Source organism: Triplophysa rosa, linkage group LG25, assembly GCF_024868665.1.
Source record: "Triplophysa rosa linkage group LG25, Trosa_1v2, whole genome shotgun sequence".
Taxonomy (NCBI): domain Eukaryota; kingdom Metazoa; phylum Chordata; class Actinopteri; order Cypriniformes; family Nemacheilidae; genus Triplophysa; species Triplophysa rosa.
In genome coordinates, this window is record NC_079914.1 from 6,884,427 (window position 1) to 6,897,654 (window position 13,228).

The window sequence follows — 13,228 nt, forward strand, 5'->3', positions numbered from 1 at the left end:
TTTTATTACCTTCCGAAGAAAATGTCAAACATGCCCGAACGAAATATGTCTAAAATGCGTGCACAATCGCTTAAAGAGATCGATTTATTATAAGGTGGCGGTGCACCCATTGTCAATAGTGTCTTGTCAACAGAAAAGCAATAACACAACAAAAAATATTATTCGAAAACTTGTCGTGTCAATCTTGTGAAAAAAAACTTGTAATCAATCAAATATGTCATGTTATAGTTATAATAACAATAATGGTTACAATCAGTACATTGATGTCCCTAGAAAACCTCGTCGTTGTATTTCTTATATCTTCCTGTTCTGTACTGTGTGCGTAAAAAACAGTAACCAGCTCATGACAGCCTGACCACGCCTGGAAAGTTTTGGGCGGAGAACTGTAACTAACTAAGTAGAAGGACCAAGACATTTACACATTTCTTAGATATTTTGGACTTCCAGAAGCGGAACATGTCGGGAGTAGCATCTGCCCTGGCAAAGAAGAGAGCGCAGGCTGCGGGCTTCGGAACAAACGCCAATGCCAATAAATATCTGAACCAAGACTTTGAGGCGCTCAGGAGGCAATGCCAGAGCAACGGGACCCTGTTCACAGACCCGACTTTCCCAGCCGCACCCGAATCTCTGGGCTTTAAAGAACTCGGAGCTAGCTCTCACAAAACCAGAGGAACAGAATGGAAAAGACCAGGGGTATGCTTTCCTGAACGTTTTTATGCGAGCAAACTTGTAATATTGAATGCGTAATGCGTCATGTCTGTGTTTAACGGGAAATCGTTGCTTTTGTCATGTTCCATAATTGAACCCTCTAGTTTTTACTAGGTTTAACTGCACTTTAGTAATCGCTTCTTTAAATAGGTTTACACAAGCGTTCACGCGGGACGCGTTTTGAGTTTCGTTTGCATTATTTTCTTAATTCGCGTTATGGTTTATGTACATATGCGTCAGGCAGACGTATTCGCGTCGCGTCTCGTTTTTTTCCCCGGCGTTTATTTTTTTTGAGCGAAGCGTTTGAGGGGGCGTGTCAAACATGTCAACTTTTTAAAACGCGTCTTGACTTCTGCGCATTGTGACCACGATAATGCAAAAAAAAAAAACATAATTTGCCAACATAAAGCGATATAGCCTACTTTATATATATTTATGAGGATGGGGCCCGGCCACGTATTAAAGGGTTAGTTAACCCAAAAATGAAAATTCTGTCATCATTTACTCACCGTCATGTTGTTCCAAACCTGTATACATTTCTTTGTTCTGATAAACACAGAGAAAGATATTTGGAAGAATGTTAGCAATTTTCAGCTCTGGGACATCATCCACGACCATAGTAGGAATACAAATATTGTATTTTTTTTGTTCTGTTGAACACAAAATGAGATATTATGAAGAATTTAGGAAAACAAACAGTTCTGGGGCACCTTTGACTACCATTTAATTTTTCCTACTATGGTAGTCAATAATGTCCCGGAACTGAAAATTACCAACATTCTTCCAAATATCTTTCTCTGTGTTCATCAGAACAAAGTAATTTATACATGTATGACATAACAAGAGGGTGAGTAAATGATGACAGAATTTTCATTTTTGGGTGAACTATCCCTTTAAATGCAAACCATTCCCAAACCTATTTTTGTAAATTTATGTCTATACCAGTTTACATTTATTCAATCAAAGTAACACAACAACTATATTACACTGCATTTTATGATTCTGCTTCATAAACATGTTGTTTTGGTGTCTTCGGCAGGAGCTGTGCTCAAAACCTCAATTCATTATTGGTGGAGCTACAAGAACGGATATTTGTCAAGGAGCACTAGGTAAATTTTGTTATTAAAACAACTGTTTGTGCATATGACTTAGTTAAATATACCTATGTGCACTACATGTTCAGTCTTTTACAAGTAAAAAAATAATTAATAGTACATCCTGACTCATCAAACGTAAAGTTTTAGGGTCAGATCAGGCAGAAGAAGCCTCTTGAAAACAAATCCATAGGATTCACTGTAGAAAAAGTAGAAATCTAATATTACATCATTTTTTACAACCTGACATGTTAATTATACCAAACTTTAACAATGGCTTCAATTCATAGTAAACTTTACAAACAAACACACGGTTCAATACCCAGGAAAAAAAGGCGTGCCATGTTTTAAAGGATGCTTTTAGTGTTCATCTAGTGCTCATTGTTTGTCTTTATAGTGGCTTTCCACTTGTATTCCTAATGTGATCATACTGTCTGTATGCATACCCTTTGTGCTCTTTTGTTTCTCTGTGTTTATCATTATCTACCCATTCCAAGCCAGACATAATATAAACCACCTGAACAGAGAAATTGGCCAGAGGGTTTTGAACAGAAAAACATGGCTGTAATTATCCTGTTTGAGCTCAACTCTGCTGCTGCGCAAGTTTACAAGCGCGTGTCAGATGGCATAAAAAGCCTATTGTCTTTACTTTTAAGTACAGCATATTCTCACAGAGACACGAGTATGAATATAAATATGAACGTTTTCTGTGTGCATACATAAATGCATGTGCTTGCTCAAACGTTGAAGCTTACCACTCGCAAGACATAAAAACCACAACCACATTTGTCACAGTATGAATGTTTTAGATGCCCTTTTTCATTATGTGCCCATTCTCATTGATCTAGAAGTTTTTCAAACATGTTGCATTACAAATGTAGTAAGATTTTAGATTATTCTGATTATATCTTAATCTTTTAATAGAAAGACTTGAGAACACAGAGCTTGCCCCTAGTCCTTTGTACTCTTTAGAGTCTGTCAGACCACAGAGCAGAAACACAAATCTAACTTCCTGTCTCGGTTATTTTCAGGTGACTGCTGGCTGCTAGCGGCCATAGCCTCTCTGACTCTAAATGAAGATGTTTTGGCAAGAGTGGTGCCCAGCGGGCAGGATTTTGTTAACAACTATGCAGGAATCTTCCATTTTCAGGTATATACAAGTTACACTGATAAACAAAATGTTCTGAATTTGAACTGTATGGTTCATGTTAAGATATCGATGAATTATCATTGTTTAAAATAAATGTGCATTTGTGGTGTATGTTGTTACATGGGGGTACAGTGGTGTTTTATATGATAATACCATGTCACTTTATTATATACCATGATAATGAATGAGGCATAGCCCCTATACCATATATGTGGCACGCCAAAGTATTTAATATATAAAAATAAAGGTATTATTTTTTTCTATTGGAAATGATTTAAAAACCTCGCAATGTTTGTTAGTACTTTTTGTACATTGTTCACTCCAACCAAATGGAGCGTAACCTCTCTGCACCTTCAGTTTTGGCAGTTTGGCGAGTGGGTGGATGTTGTCATTGATGACCGGCTGCCGGCGAAAAACGGAGAGCTGCTGTTTGTTCACTCCGCAGAGGGGAACGAGTTCTGGAGCGCCCTGTTGGAGAAAGCCTATGCTAAGTATGTCCTTGTTTGTGTGTTTTTGTGTGTGGAGGAGGACATCCTCAATAGTTGAGCTCAAACTGCCTCAACCAGAAAATCATCTTATTTTGTGGAACCTGCGGACTAACAGACAGAAATAATAATCAGTTTTTTGGAGCGCTGTCAAATATTTGAACTAACAAGTTTATGTACGTGGAACGTAAATTGTGTTGTGCATAATAAACTTTACGTAAATGAAAAAAATAGAATGAATGATTATTTTAGTTGACTAAAATTGAAACTGAGAAAAACTTTGAAAACATTGAAATCAAATAAAATTTTGCCCTACAAATTTTTGGAAAAATGTTGCCTAAAAAAATAAACTGTAATAATATTAAGGCATTAAAATTATAATAATAAAATAGCTATAATTAAATAATGAGATAATAACTCAAATAAAAATAAATTAATCTTATAAAGCAACATAAAACATAAACAAATAAATTGTTAGAAATGTAACTAAAATTATACAAAAAATCTCAAATTAAAAGCTAATTTTAAATATGAATAAAACTAGAAACAAAACTATAATTATTCTACAATAAACAATAGTAAATGTATAAGTCATTTTTAACCTAGATGAATACATGTTAAATTATTATAATTAATTATTCTAGAAAAATAGTTTCTGGAATTAGTGAAATTAAACCAATATAAGTTTGATTTAATGTGTTTTTTTGTACTAACACATTATTATTAAGAAAACCTAAGATAGTTAAGTTTGGCATGTTGTGTGAATTGCACTATTTATAGCTCAACTGGTAAAATGTGGTGGTCATGCCTCACTGACGTTACATTTTCCGGGTCAAAAGTTTGATTTCCAGTGGATGCACTTGCTGAGAAACGCATACCTTGAATGGACCATCAGTCACTTTGGATAAAAGCGTCTGCTGAATGCAGACATGTAAATGCACGGTGATAAGCATACACATCTAGCGCGACGTGTCCTTAAACTTTACAGATTTATGCAAATTCTCGTTATTCACAAGGTTGTTAATAATTTGACTTTTTATATGCATCTAACACTTTTATTGACATTTTACTGCAATATGCAGAATTCAGCATATACATATGTGAGAACAGTGTGCAGTTTTCATCCAGGTGTGTGGGTTACAGAACTTTGCATATGCAGTTTGACACTGACAGGTGTATTCCTGGAATAAGGGTGTGTCATTTTGTGGAGTATGTTTTAACCTTGTGTTTGTTTCTTTTTAGTATAGTTCACGCCCTTCATAGAAATCTCCGCTTCGTTCTCTTACTCTCATTATTTCTTGTTTTGTTTGTCGTCGTTTACATTAGTTGACAAAGACAGTACATCTTTGTGTCATATTAAGTGAGACTAAATAACAACAAGTTTTATAATAGTTTATCTAAATCATACAGTGTGTATATGTTGTTCGTTAACACTAATGATTTGCTGTGTTGTGTGTGATATAGAGTAAATGGCTGTTATGAAGCTCTGTCTGGAGGTTCTACCAGTGAGGGCTTTGAGGATTTCACCGGGGGCATCGCTGAGAACTACGATCTGAGTAAAGCGCCCCCCAACATGTTTCAGATCATCAAGAAAGCCCTGGAGGCTGGAGCTTTAGTGGGATGCTCCATTGATGTGAGATATTTGCATTGATAAATATCATATTATATTGTGTGTTTCTGTGTTTAGATTGTTGGACTGCGAATGTCCTATGACTATTGAAATATGCAAAAAAATTAATAGCCATTCATTTACACAATAGTACACAACAATAGGTCATTTCGACCTGACCAATTAAAGACAACTTCCTGGTTGCTAAGCTCCGCCTCTTTTAAAAGATTCCTTTATATTTTAAATTGAAAATATTCTGGCGGCAACAACATAAACTAACATTATGGCCCAGTTTCACAGACAAGGCTTAAGGCTAGTCCCAGACTAAAATGAATGTGTGACCTGTTTTAACGGAATATAACTTGCCCAGAAATATCTTAAAATATATCAGTGCCATTGTTTTGTCTCAAGATGCACACCAGTAATGTATTCTTCTAAGGCATTTTTATAAAAGCGACATAAATATCTTAATTCAACTAAGGCATAGTCCTGGCTTAAGCTAAGCCGTGTCTGTGAAACCGGGCCTATATGGCCCAAACCTAACTTCCGGTAGACCTCCGCAAAGAATCAATAACTGTTGAGTAGTTTTAATATATGTAATTTAATACAATTATTAGTGCTGTCAAAAAATAAAGCGTTCACGCATGCAATAATTTTTTTCATATTAACGCGTTAAAAATATTTAACGCAATTAACGCAGCATCCAATTTTTTTCTGTCATCCTTACATTATATGATCACGCTCTTATTCATGCAAAGGCTTTTAACCATTTAAGCAAGAGTCCAGTACAGACAGTCAGCTTCTAGCTGTGCAGCGCGTAAAATCTCTGTCAGACAGCACACCTTTTATGCTTCAATAAAGAAAAACACACAAGATTATGCCTTAAAGCACATTTGTCGAGTATCTTTGTAAGCACAGACTTCTACGAGTTAAATAAAATCTTAAATGAGTGCATAGAGTCGTGAAAATGGGGAGCGCGTCAGATCCGAGTGGCAGCTCTTAAAGGCAATCTTAAACCTGCTGCTGTGACTCCTGTCACTAATGTATATCAAATAACAAAAAAAAGGAGAAGTCAATGTGTTTTGTAGCTTTAATCACATTTAATCTTCTGTATTTAGCGTAGAATTCGTAGTGTTCGAGAACTTCTGTATATTTCCTACCTGTTAGATATGTAGGAAGGGCACAGATATGATATTATAATGGGCTTGTAAAGATTGTTTAAAGTTCACTTAAATTAAACGTTTTTTTAAGTCTAATAAATGTTAAAATTGATAGCTCTCAATTATACTTCAATGTTGAATGGCTATAATTAATGTTAAAATTAAGAAAAAATAATTTTATAGATACATCACGTATAGATAATAGTGATGCAGGTTTTCATTCATAAAATGATGGCATTTATGTTGTTTCTACATTTATTTGGAGATTAAATGTAACATCATTAGAATCTATTAGAAGTATATTTTAAAATATTAATGTCATGTGAAATTAATCGTGATTCATTTACAAAGCAATTAATTAGTTATTCTTTTTATCCATTGACAGCAGTAATTGATATAAAATAAAATATTTTAAAAAATGAATATTGATATAAATTAAATATAAAATAAATTGTTATATTATAACCTAACACAGACCGTAAGTTTACTTCAGGCCAGGCATGTGTGTCCGATGAAACCGTCTATAATGCTATGGTAATGGTCCTGTCCTTCTTGTCTTGAAATTTCTAGTTTTGTGGACAGGGTCATGACAGTACCATGTCTTGTGTGTGTTATGTCTTGTGTGGAGACACGTGGCTGTTTATGACACGTGTCTTCTTGTCTCATGCTTTGGCCCCGCCTCCTTGTTTCCCCGTCATTGTCCCATTAGTGTTTCATTCCCCTCACCTGCCCTGTGTAATCTTCCCGCTAGTGTTTCATTCTCCTCACCTATAAATGTAAACTTTACCTGTAAATAAAGTCTCGTTGTTATCCCTATACTGCCTGCGTGTGGGTTCTGCACACTAATCGTGACAGCTATTGCCATTCTACTCACTTGTTCTATGTTTTATTTTCAATGGTTTAGATCACAAGCGCTGCTGATTCAGAAGCTGTCACTCGCCAGAAGCTGGTGAAAGGCCACGCCTACTCTCTTACAGGGGCTACTGAGGTATAAACCAAGTTATTTACTCATGTGTCTTAAACAACACAATTAAGAAATTGTATTATGTGTCACGTATATGTTTGTGTCTCAGGTGAACTATCGCGGGCAAAAGGAGAAGCTGATCCGTATGCGGAACCCCTGGGGTCAGGTGGAGTGGACCGGGGCTTGGAGTGACAAGTATGCTTCAATTACAGTCAGCAATACACAACAATATAAATACAAACCGATTCACTGTGTTATAATTGGACATACAGGAACATACAGGAAGCAAAGCTTCCTTCCCAGGTCATTTACACCACGAAATATGAAAACTACTGTAAAAAAGGATCTTCATAATAAGGATGTTGCAAACTTAATCACATCCTCTCAATGGTAACTGAGTATTTAGCAATATGACACTGACTTGTGAACAACAACCTTGTTTCATCCTTGCTAGCTCCATATTTAAAAACTATATACCATAGTACAGGCAGACTGTAATTTAAGAGCGCTGAATGTGTACTGTAATGATTGACTGAACTAAATGTCCTGTATATAGCAGTAAACAGATGAATGCATGGAGCAATCGTATTTGAAGAAGGCGGCGTCCGTGCATCAATAGCTGTATTGTTAATGATTAGATGAGATGTTTATTTATCTTTCTTTTAGTTCATCTGAATGGAACAGTGTGGATCCATCAGAGCGGCCAAACAACAGAGCTGAGGACGGCGAATTCTGGTACTGTAAATATAAAAATTTGTCAATGGATGTGGTTTAGTTTTTGCCAATCTTTTTGGGGATTTGTATAAGATATGTTGTTTTGTCTGTTCATTCAGGATGTCCTTCTCAGAATTCCTACGGAATTATTCTCGTATAGAGATCTGCACGCTGACCCCAGACACCATTACGAGTGATTCTGTAAAACACTGGGCGGTTAATAACTACGACGGCACATGGAGAAAAGGCTCCACTGCTGGTGGCTGCCGAAATAATGCTTGTAAGTACAACGAGCACTTATGGTGTGGGTTCAGGGATGGGGCTGATTTTGAGCCATAAGTATATACATATATGCGCTGTATTATAAAATGTTTTATTTATAATTTGTTTTATATATAAAACATGTCCTTGTAATATGTTTTAGAGCATTTTGTCATGATTACTGTATTGTTCCACAGACACATTCTGGATGAATCCTCAGTATGTGATTAAACTGAATGAGGAGGATGATGATCCAGATGATAATGAGGTGGGCTGTAGTTTTGTTATTGGACTGATTCAGAAGAACCGGCGGCGCCTCCGGAAAGCCGGGGAGGACATGCACACTGTCGGCTTCGCTATCTACGAGGTGAGAGGAGAAAGCGGAGACAAACTCAGAGCAGCCTTTCAGTTCTAGAGCCTTGGCAACCACATAGCAACATGATAAAACCACAAAGAACACTTTAGCAACCGGATAGCTACTGGCTAAAACCAATTAGAACACCTTAGCAACCACATAGCAACAGACTAAACCGCTTAGAACACCTTAGCAACCAAATAGCAACAGGCTAAAACAGCTTAGAACACCTTAGCAACCACATAGCAACAGGCTAAAACCAATTAAGAGCACCTAAGCAACCACATACCAACAAGCTAAAACAACTTAGAACACCTTAGTAACTACATAGCAACATGAAATCATCTTATCATAGGTACAATTCTCAAAATGTACAAATCTAACTCAATTTTACAAATATTTTTATTCTAATGTACTTTTTTGTGTTTCCACAGTTACCTTCACAGGTAAGTGTTCAACTTCAAATGGGCGTGGCTTCTTCCTTTCTTGACCAGTTACACTCGACAATGCTGTAGAATAATTGCAGCAGTGACAGACTCGCTGTTCTGTTTATTTCTCCGTCAGTTTCACGGTCAGAGGGACGTGCACCTGGATAAGAATTTCTTCTTGACGCATGCACAGAAAGCTCGCTCTGAGACTTTCATTAACCTGAGAGAGGTATGCACGCGCTTCAAACTGCCTCCTGGAGAGTACCTCATCGTACCATCCACCTATGAACCCCACAAGGACGGAGACTTCTGCCTGCGCGTGTTTTCCGAAAAACAGACTGAGACACTGTAATGTATTCACATCTGTTTCGGGAGAGGGTCTTGGTTGCGTGGAAGCAATGATTTCTTTGGTTTCATTTGAAAGTTTTTTACAATAATATTTAATGTTCAAATGCTTAGTCCTTAGTTTTATTTTATTGCCTAATTTGTCCAATTGTGTCCTACTAGACCATGTGATGACCCTGTGGAGGCCGACTTACCGGATGTAAGCAACTCAAATGACAGTTTTTGCTAATGCTATTAAAAGTTTATTGTCCACTGTGACATAACTTTTGCACACAATAAATGGCATTGTCCCTAATTTTTTTATTTATCTCAAGTTGTATTAAACCTGGAATAGTCCTTTAAACTGTGTTGGCTTTTGTTTTCAGGAGACCGTGTCGGATGCTGAGGTTGATTCTGGCTTCAGGGGTCTGTTCACAAAACTAGCCGGAGCTGTGAGTGACAAGTTACTACAGTATACTGCAAAAATTGAATTTCTTAATTTGTATTTTTGTCATGTTTTCCACTACAAGTATCTAAAAATTCTTAGATTAAGATATTAAATCATTTTTTCTGATTTAAAAATGATCAAAATTGAGCAAGTTTGTTTAAAACGATCTGACAGTACACCTGAATTAAGTTTACTTGACTTAGTCGAAACTTGAATTAAGTTTATTTTCTTACTCTAACCCATTGGCAGATATGTCTTAATATTTTAACCATAAATTATTTTTCACCATTCTTTTTCCAGAAAGTAAGACTTCATGTTTTTTGCTTGAGTAAATGTATCTTGGTTTAAGATTTTTTTAGACATTTGTACTAGAAAACACGACAAAAATGCTAAGTAAGAAATAACTAAGAAAACATTTATAATGCTTAAGACATGCAGCGATCAACCTTTGCTTACTCTCTCTAGGACATGGAAATCTCAGCCACAGAGCTACAGACCATTTTAAACAAAATAATCGCAAAACGTAAGTGTCCCTCAAGCCTTTTGTTTGCACTGAATACAACAAAATGCCAGACTAAATTGTTTTGTGTTGTGGTCTTTTCCAGGAAATGACATAAAAACAGATGGCTTTAGTATGGAGACGTGTCGAACCATGGTGAACCTCATGGACGTATCCTCTCAGCTGCAGATTTACGGCATTTATGTTAACATGACATATGTGCACGGCCCAGGAATTACAAGAATTTGGTTTGCACAAGTGTCTTTGTCATAGCTTGTTTGTGTATAATTGTCGGTTGCTTGCAGACTAGAATCATTGGTAACTCTCATTGGTGTCCGTGTCATCACTCCTCATTTGCATAAAATCTGCTGATGTATCACAAATAGTCTCTGTAAGTTTTCATTAACCGTGTCTCAGGGCAGCAGCAATGGGAAACTTGGTCTGGGAGAGTTTGCTACCCTTTGGAAGAAAGTGCAGAGATATCTCGTAAGATATTTACCACATTGCCCTTTCTGATATAAAAGCCCATACAGTATATAAAACTGTGCCATTTAACATAATGGTTAAATCCAAAATGTGTTTTCTTTTGTGGTTGCCTTAGGGAATCTATAAGAAGACTGACATGGATGATTCTGGGACCATGAGCACTCCGGAGATGCGTATGGCGCTTAAGGAAGCCGGTGAGTCAAGCCAATTTCTTGACCACATGACCACGTTTACGTGTGATTCACAGTTTGTAAGACACTTGCACATATGTACACGCAAATATATTTTTTTTAATGATCGCTGTGTATGGTGTCCTTTATCTTTTAGGTTTCTGTCTTAATAACACTATCTATCAGCAACTGGTGGCACGTTATGCTGAGACAGATATGACCATAGACTTTGATAACTTTGTGGCCTGCCTCATGCGTCTGGAGATGATGTTCCGTAAGTCCACGTTATTTTTGTGGATTCTTTATATAAGCTTATATTGGTCTACAAACCTCAATGTTGACTATCAGCACTTTAAAAAAAAAAATGTATTCATGTGTAGTACATTTTTTAACTAATATAATCATTTAAAGCAACACTAGATAGTTGTTCGACCTTAAAATAATCTCTATTTTAGTCGTTGGACAACTCTTAACTGGACGATTTTTTTACTGCCGCTGCTACCCAAGCAGCTCTCTATCGGCTGAAATCACACTTGTAACTTCGGTGTGCGGGTAGGTTCACAAGCACCGCCCATCACCTGCTTTACGGCATACGTCACGTTTTACTCGTAGCCTGGGTGAAGTTAGCCAACACTAAGACGAAACGATCTAGTTCAACGCATTCTCCAAACCATCACCATGGCAGAGCCCGAACACGAATCAATATCTGATGGTCTTACACTCGGTGGAGCGAGCTGTAAGAGGCAACGGGTTGCAAAACGGATGGAGTCCATGTGTGGTTTTGGGTGACTGCAAATGTGCTAAGTAACGTTAGCTGCTATGTAGCTAGCACGCTATGCGCTAACGGCTAACAACCAGCTGCTATCTCAATCTAGTTTGAGCTATTAGTATAGCCCAGTAGTATACCCCGCGGGAGCCAAAAGAGTGCTTTAGTACATGCACAGTTTATGGGGTGACATGATGTAACAGCGGTTTCTGTTTAGTCAACAAATACATATGTATTGCGCTGTCCACGGGGAAGCTTATACAGCGACAGTATATTTACGACATTGATAAGACAATTACGTTTATCAACCATATGGGGGAAACATAAGCAAAAGTTCTCTAATGTTACTTTAAAATGTGGTTAAATGAATTGAATACTGTTGAGAGTACTCCACTTTTCTTAAAGCAACATTAGAGAACTACAAAAGTTACATCATGTCACTTCATAAACTGTGCATGTACTAGAGCACTCTTTTGGCTCTCGCGGGGTATACTACTGGGCTATATTAATAGCTCAAACTAGATTCTGAGGTAACAGCTGATTGTTAGCCGTTAGCGCAAAGGTAAGTCCGTCAGATATTGATTCGTGTTCGGGCTCGTGTCCGATCACTCTCTCTCTTTTCCTGTTTTTTTTTTCTCTGGCTCTGCCATGGTGATGGTTTGGAGAATGCGTTGAACTAGATCATTTCGTCTTATTGTTAGTTGTTGACTAACTTCACCCAGGCTACGAGTAAAACGTGATGTATGCCGTAAAGCAGGTGATGGGCGGGGCTTGTGAACCTACCCGCACACCAAAGTTACAAGTGTGATTTCAGCCGACAGAGGGCTGCTTAGGTCGCAGCGGCAGTAAAATTCGTCCAGTTAAGAGTTGTCCTACCACTAAAATAATTTTAGAGAGATTATTTTAAGGTCGAAAAAGTGTTGCTTTAAAAAGTGCACAGAATTCAGATTATTATCCACAATCAGTACAGAAAGATTATTGAGAGACAGTGCAATTATATTATTTATTAAATAAATATTTGTTTTAAATCCTCTCTTCTGTATCGTCTAATTCGTCTCCTTTTCCAGGGATTTTCAAGACACTTGATCCCCACCAAACTGGCTTCATTGAGCTTGACTTTCAGCAGGTTAGAAAACAATGCAGTTTATTTTAGTGTAAAATTGAATCTCATAAATGAGCATTTTTACCGAAATCTTTTTGTCTCTTGTAGTGGCTGAACTTCACCATGGTTTAAATATCCAGTCACCAGGCCACTCCATTCATGGACAAATGAATAGGATGACATGATTTAATAAATAAAGATGGGTATTTACTATACTTTTACACATTGAACTGTATCTGGCACTTTTTGTCGGTCTTTCATACAAAGTGTTGCATGATTTTACTGTGCTTGTGCCACGCTTTGTGTTTACAAATGCCAATTTGATGAACCACTATGTAATAAAAAATAGTGTATGTTTTGTTATTTGTTCCCAAAGCACATTATTAAACACTTTTTAAACTCTTTTTTTATTTATTTGTGGAAAGTTACAAAAGAGACAATTACGACAGAGATTCTCTGCTTCCGGTGTCCCGATGCAGACGGTGTTCATTGGCCACCTTAACCG

The 13,228-nt window shown here is 37.1% G+C and overlaps 1 protein-coding gene across 1 annotated transcript; it reads left to right on the top strand.

The window, feature by feature from the left end:
* The first annotated feature begins 355 nt into the window (after nucleotides 1-355).
* On the top strand, nucleotides 356-13,125 carry capn2b (calpain 2, (m/II) large subunit b). The gene is made up of 21 exons (XM_057325022.1): nucleotides 356-693; nucleotides 1,748-1,817; nucleotides 2,834-2,952; nucleotides 3,310-3,443; nucleotides 4,902-5,070; nucleotides 7,111-7,194; nucleotides 7,280-7,365; nucleotides 7,837-7,905; nucleotides 8,004-8,164; nucleotides 8,343-8,512; nucleotides 8,935-8,946; nucleotides 9,065-9,276; nucleotides 9,436-9,472; nucleotides 9,639-9,704; nucleotides 10,166-10,223; nucleotides 10,306-10,370; nucleotides 10,617-10,685; nucleotides 10,801-10,879; nucleotides 11,013-11,129; nucleotides 12,689-12,747; nucleotides 12,832-13,125. Exons 1-21 carry the CDS (start codon nucleotides 457-459, stop codon nucleotides 12,853-12,855), a joined length of 2,097 nt encoding a protein of 698 aa, XP_057181005.1. The 5' UTR covers nucleotides 356-456; the 3' UTR covers nucleotides 12,856-13,125.
* Nucleotides 13,126-13,228: the final 103 nt, after the last annotated feature.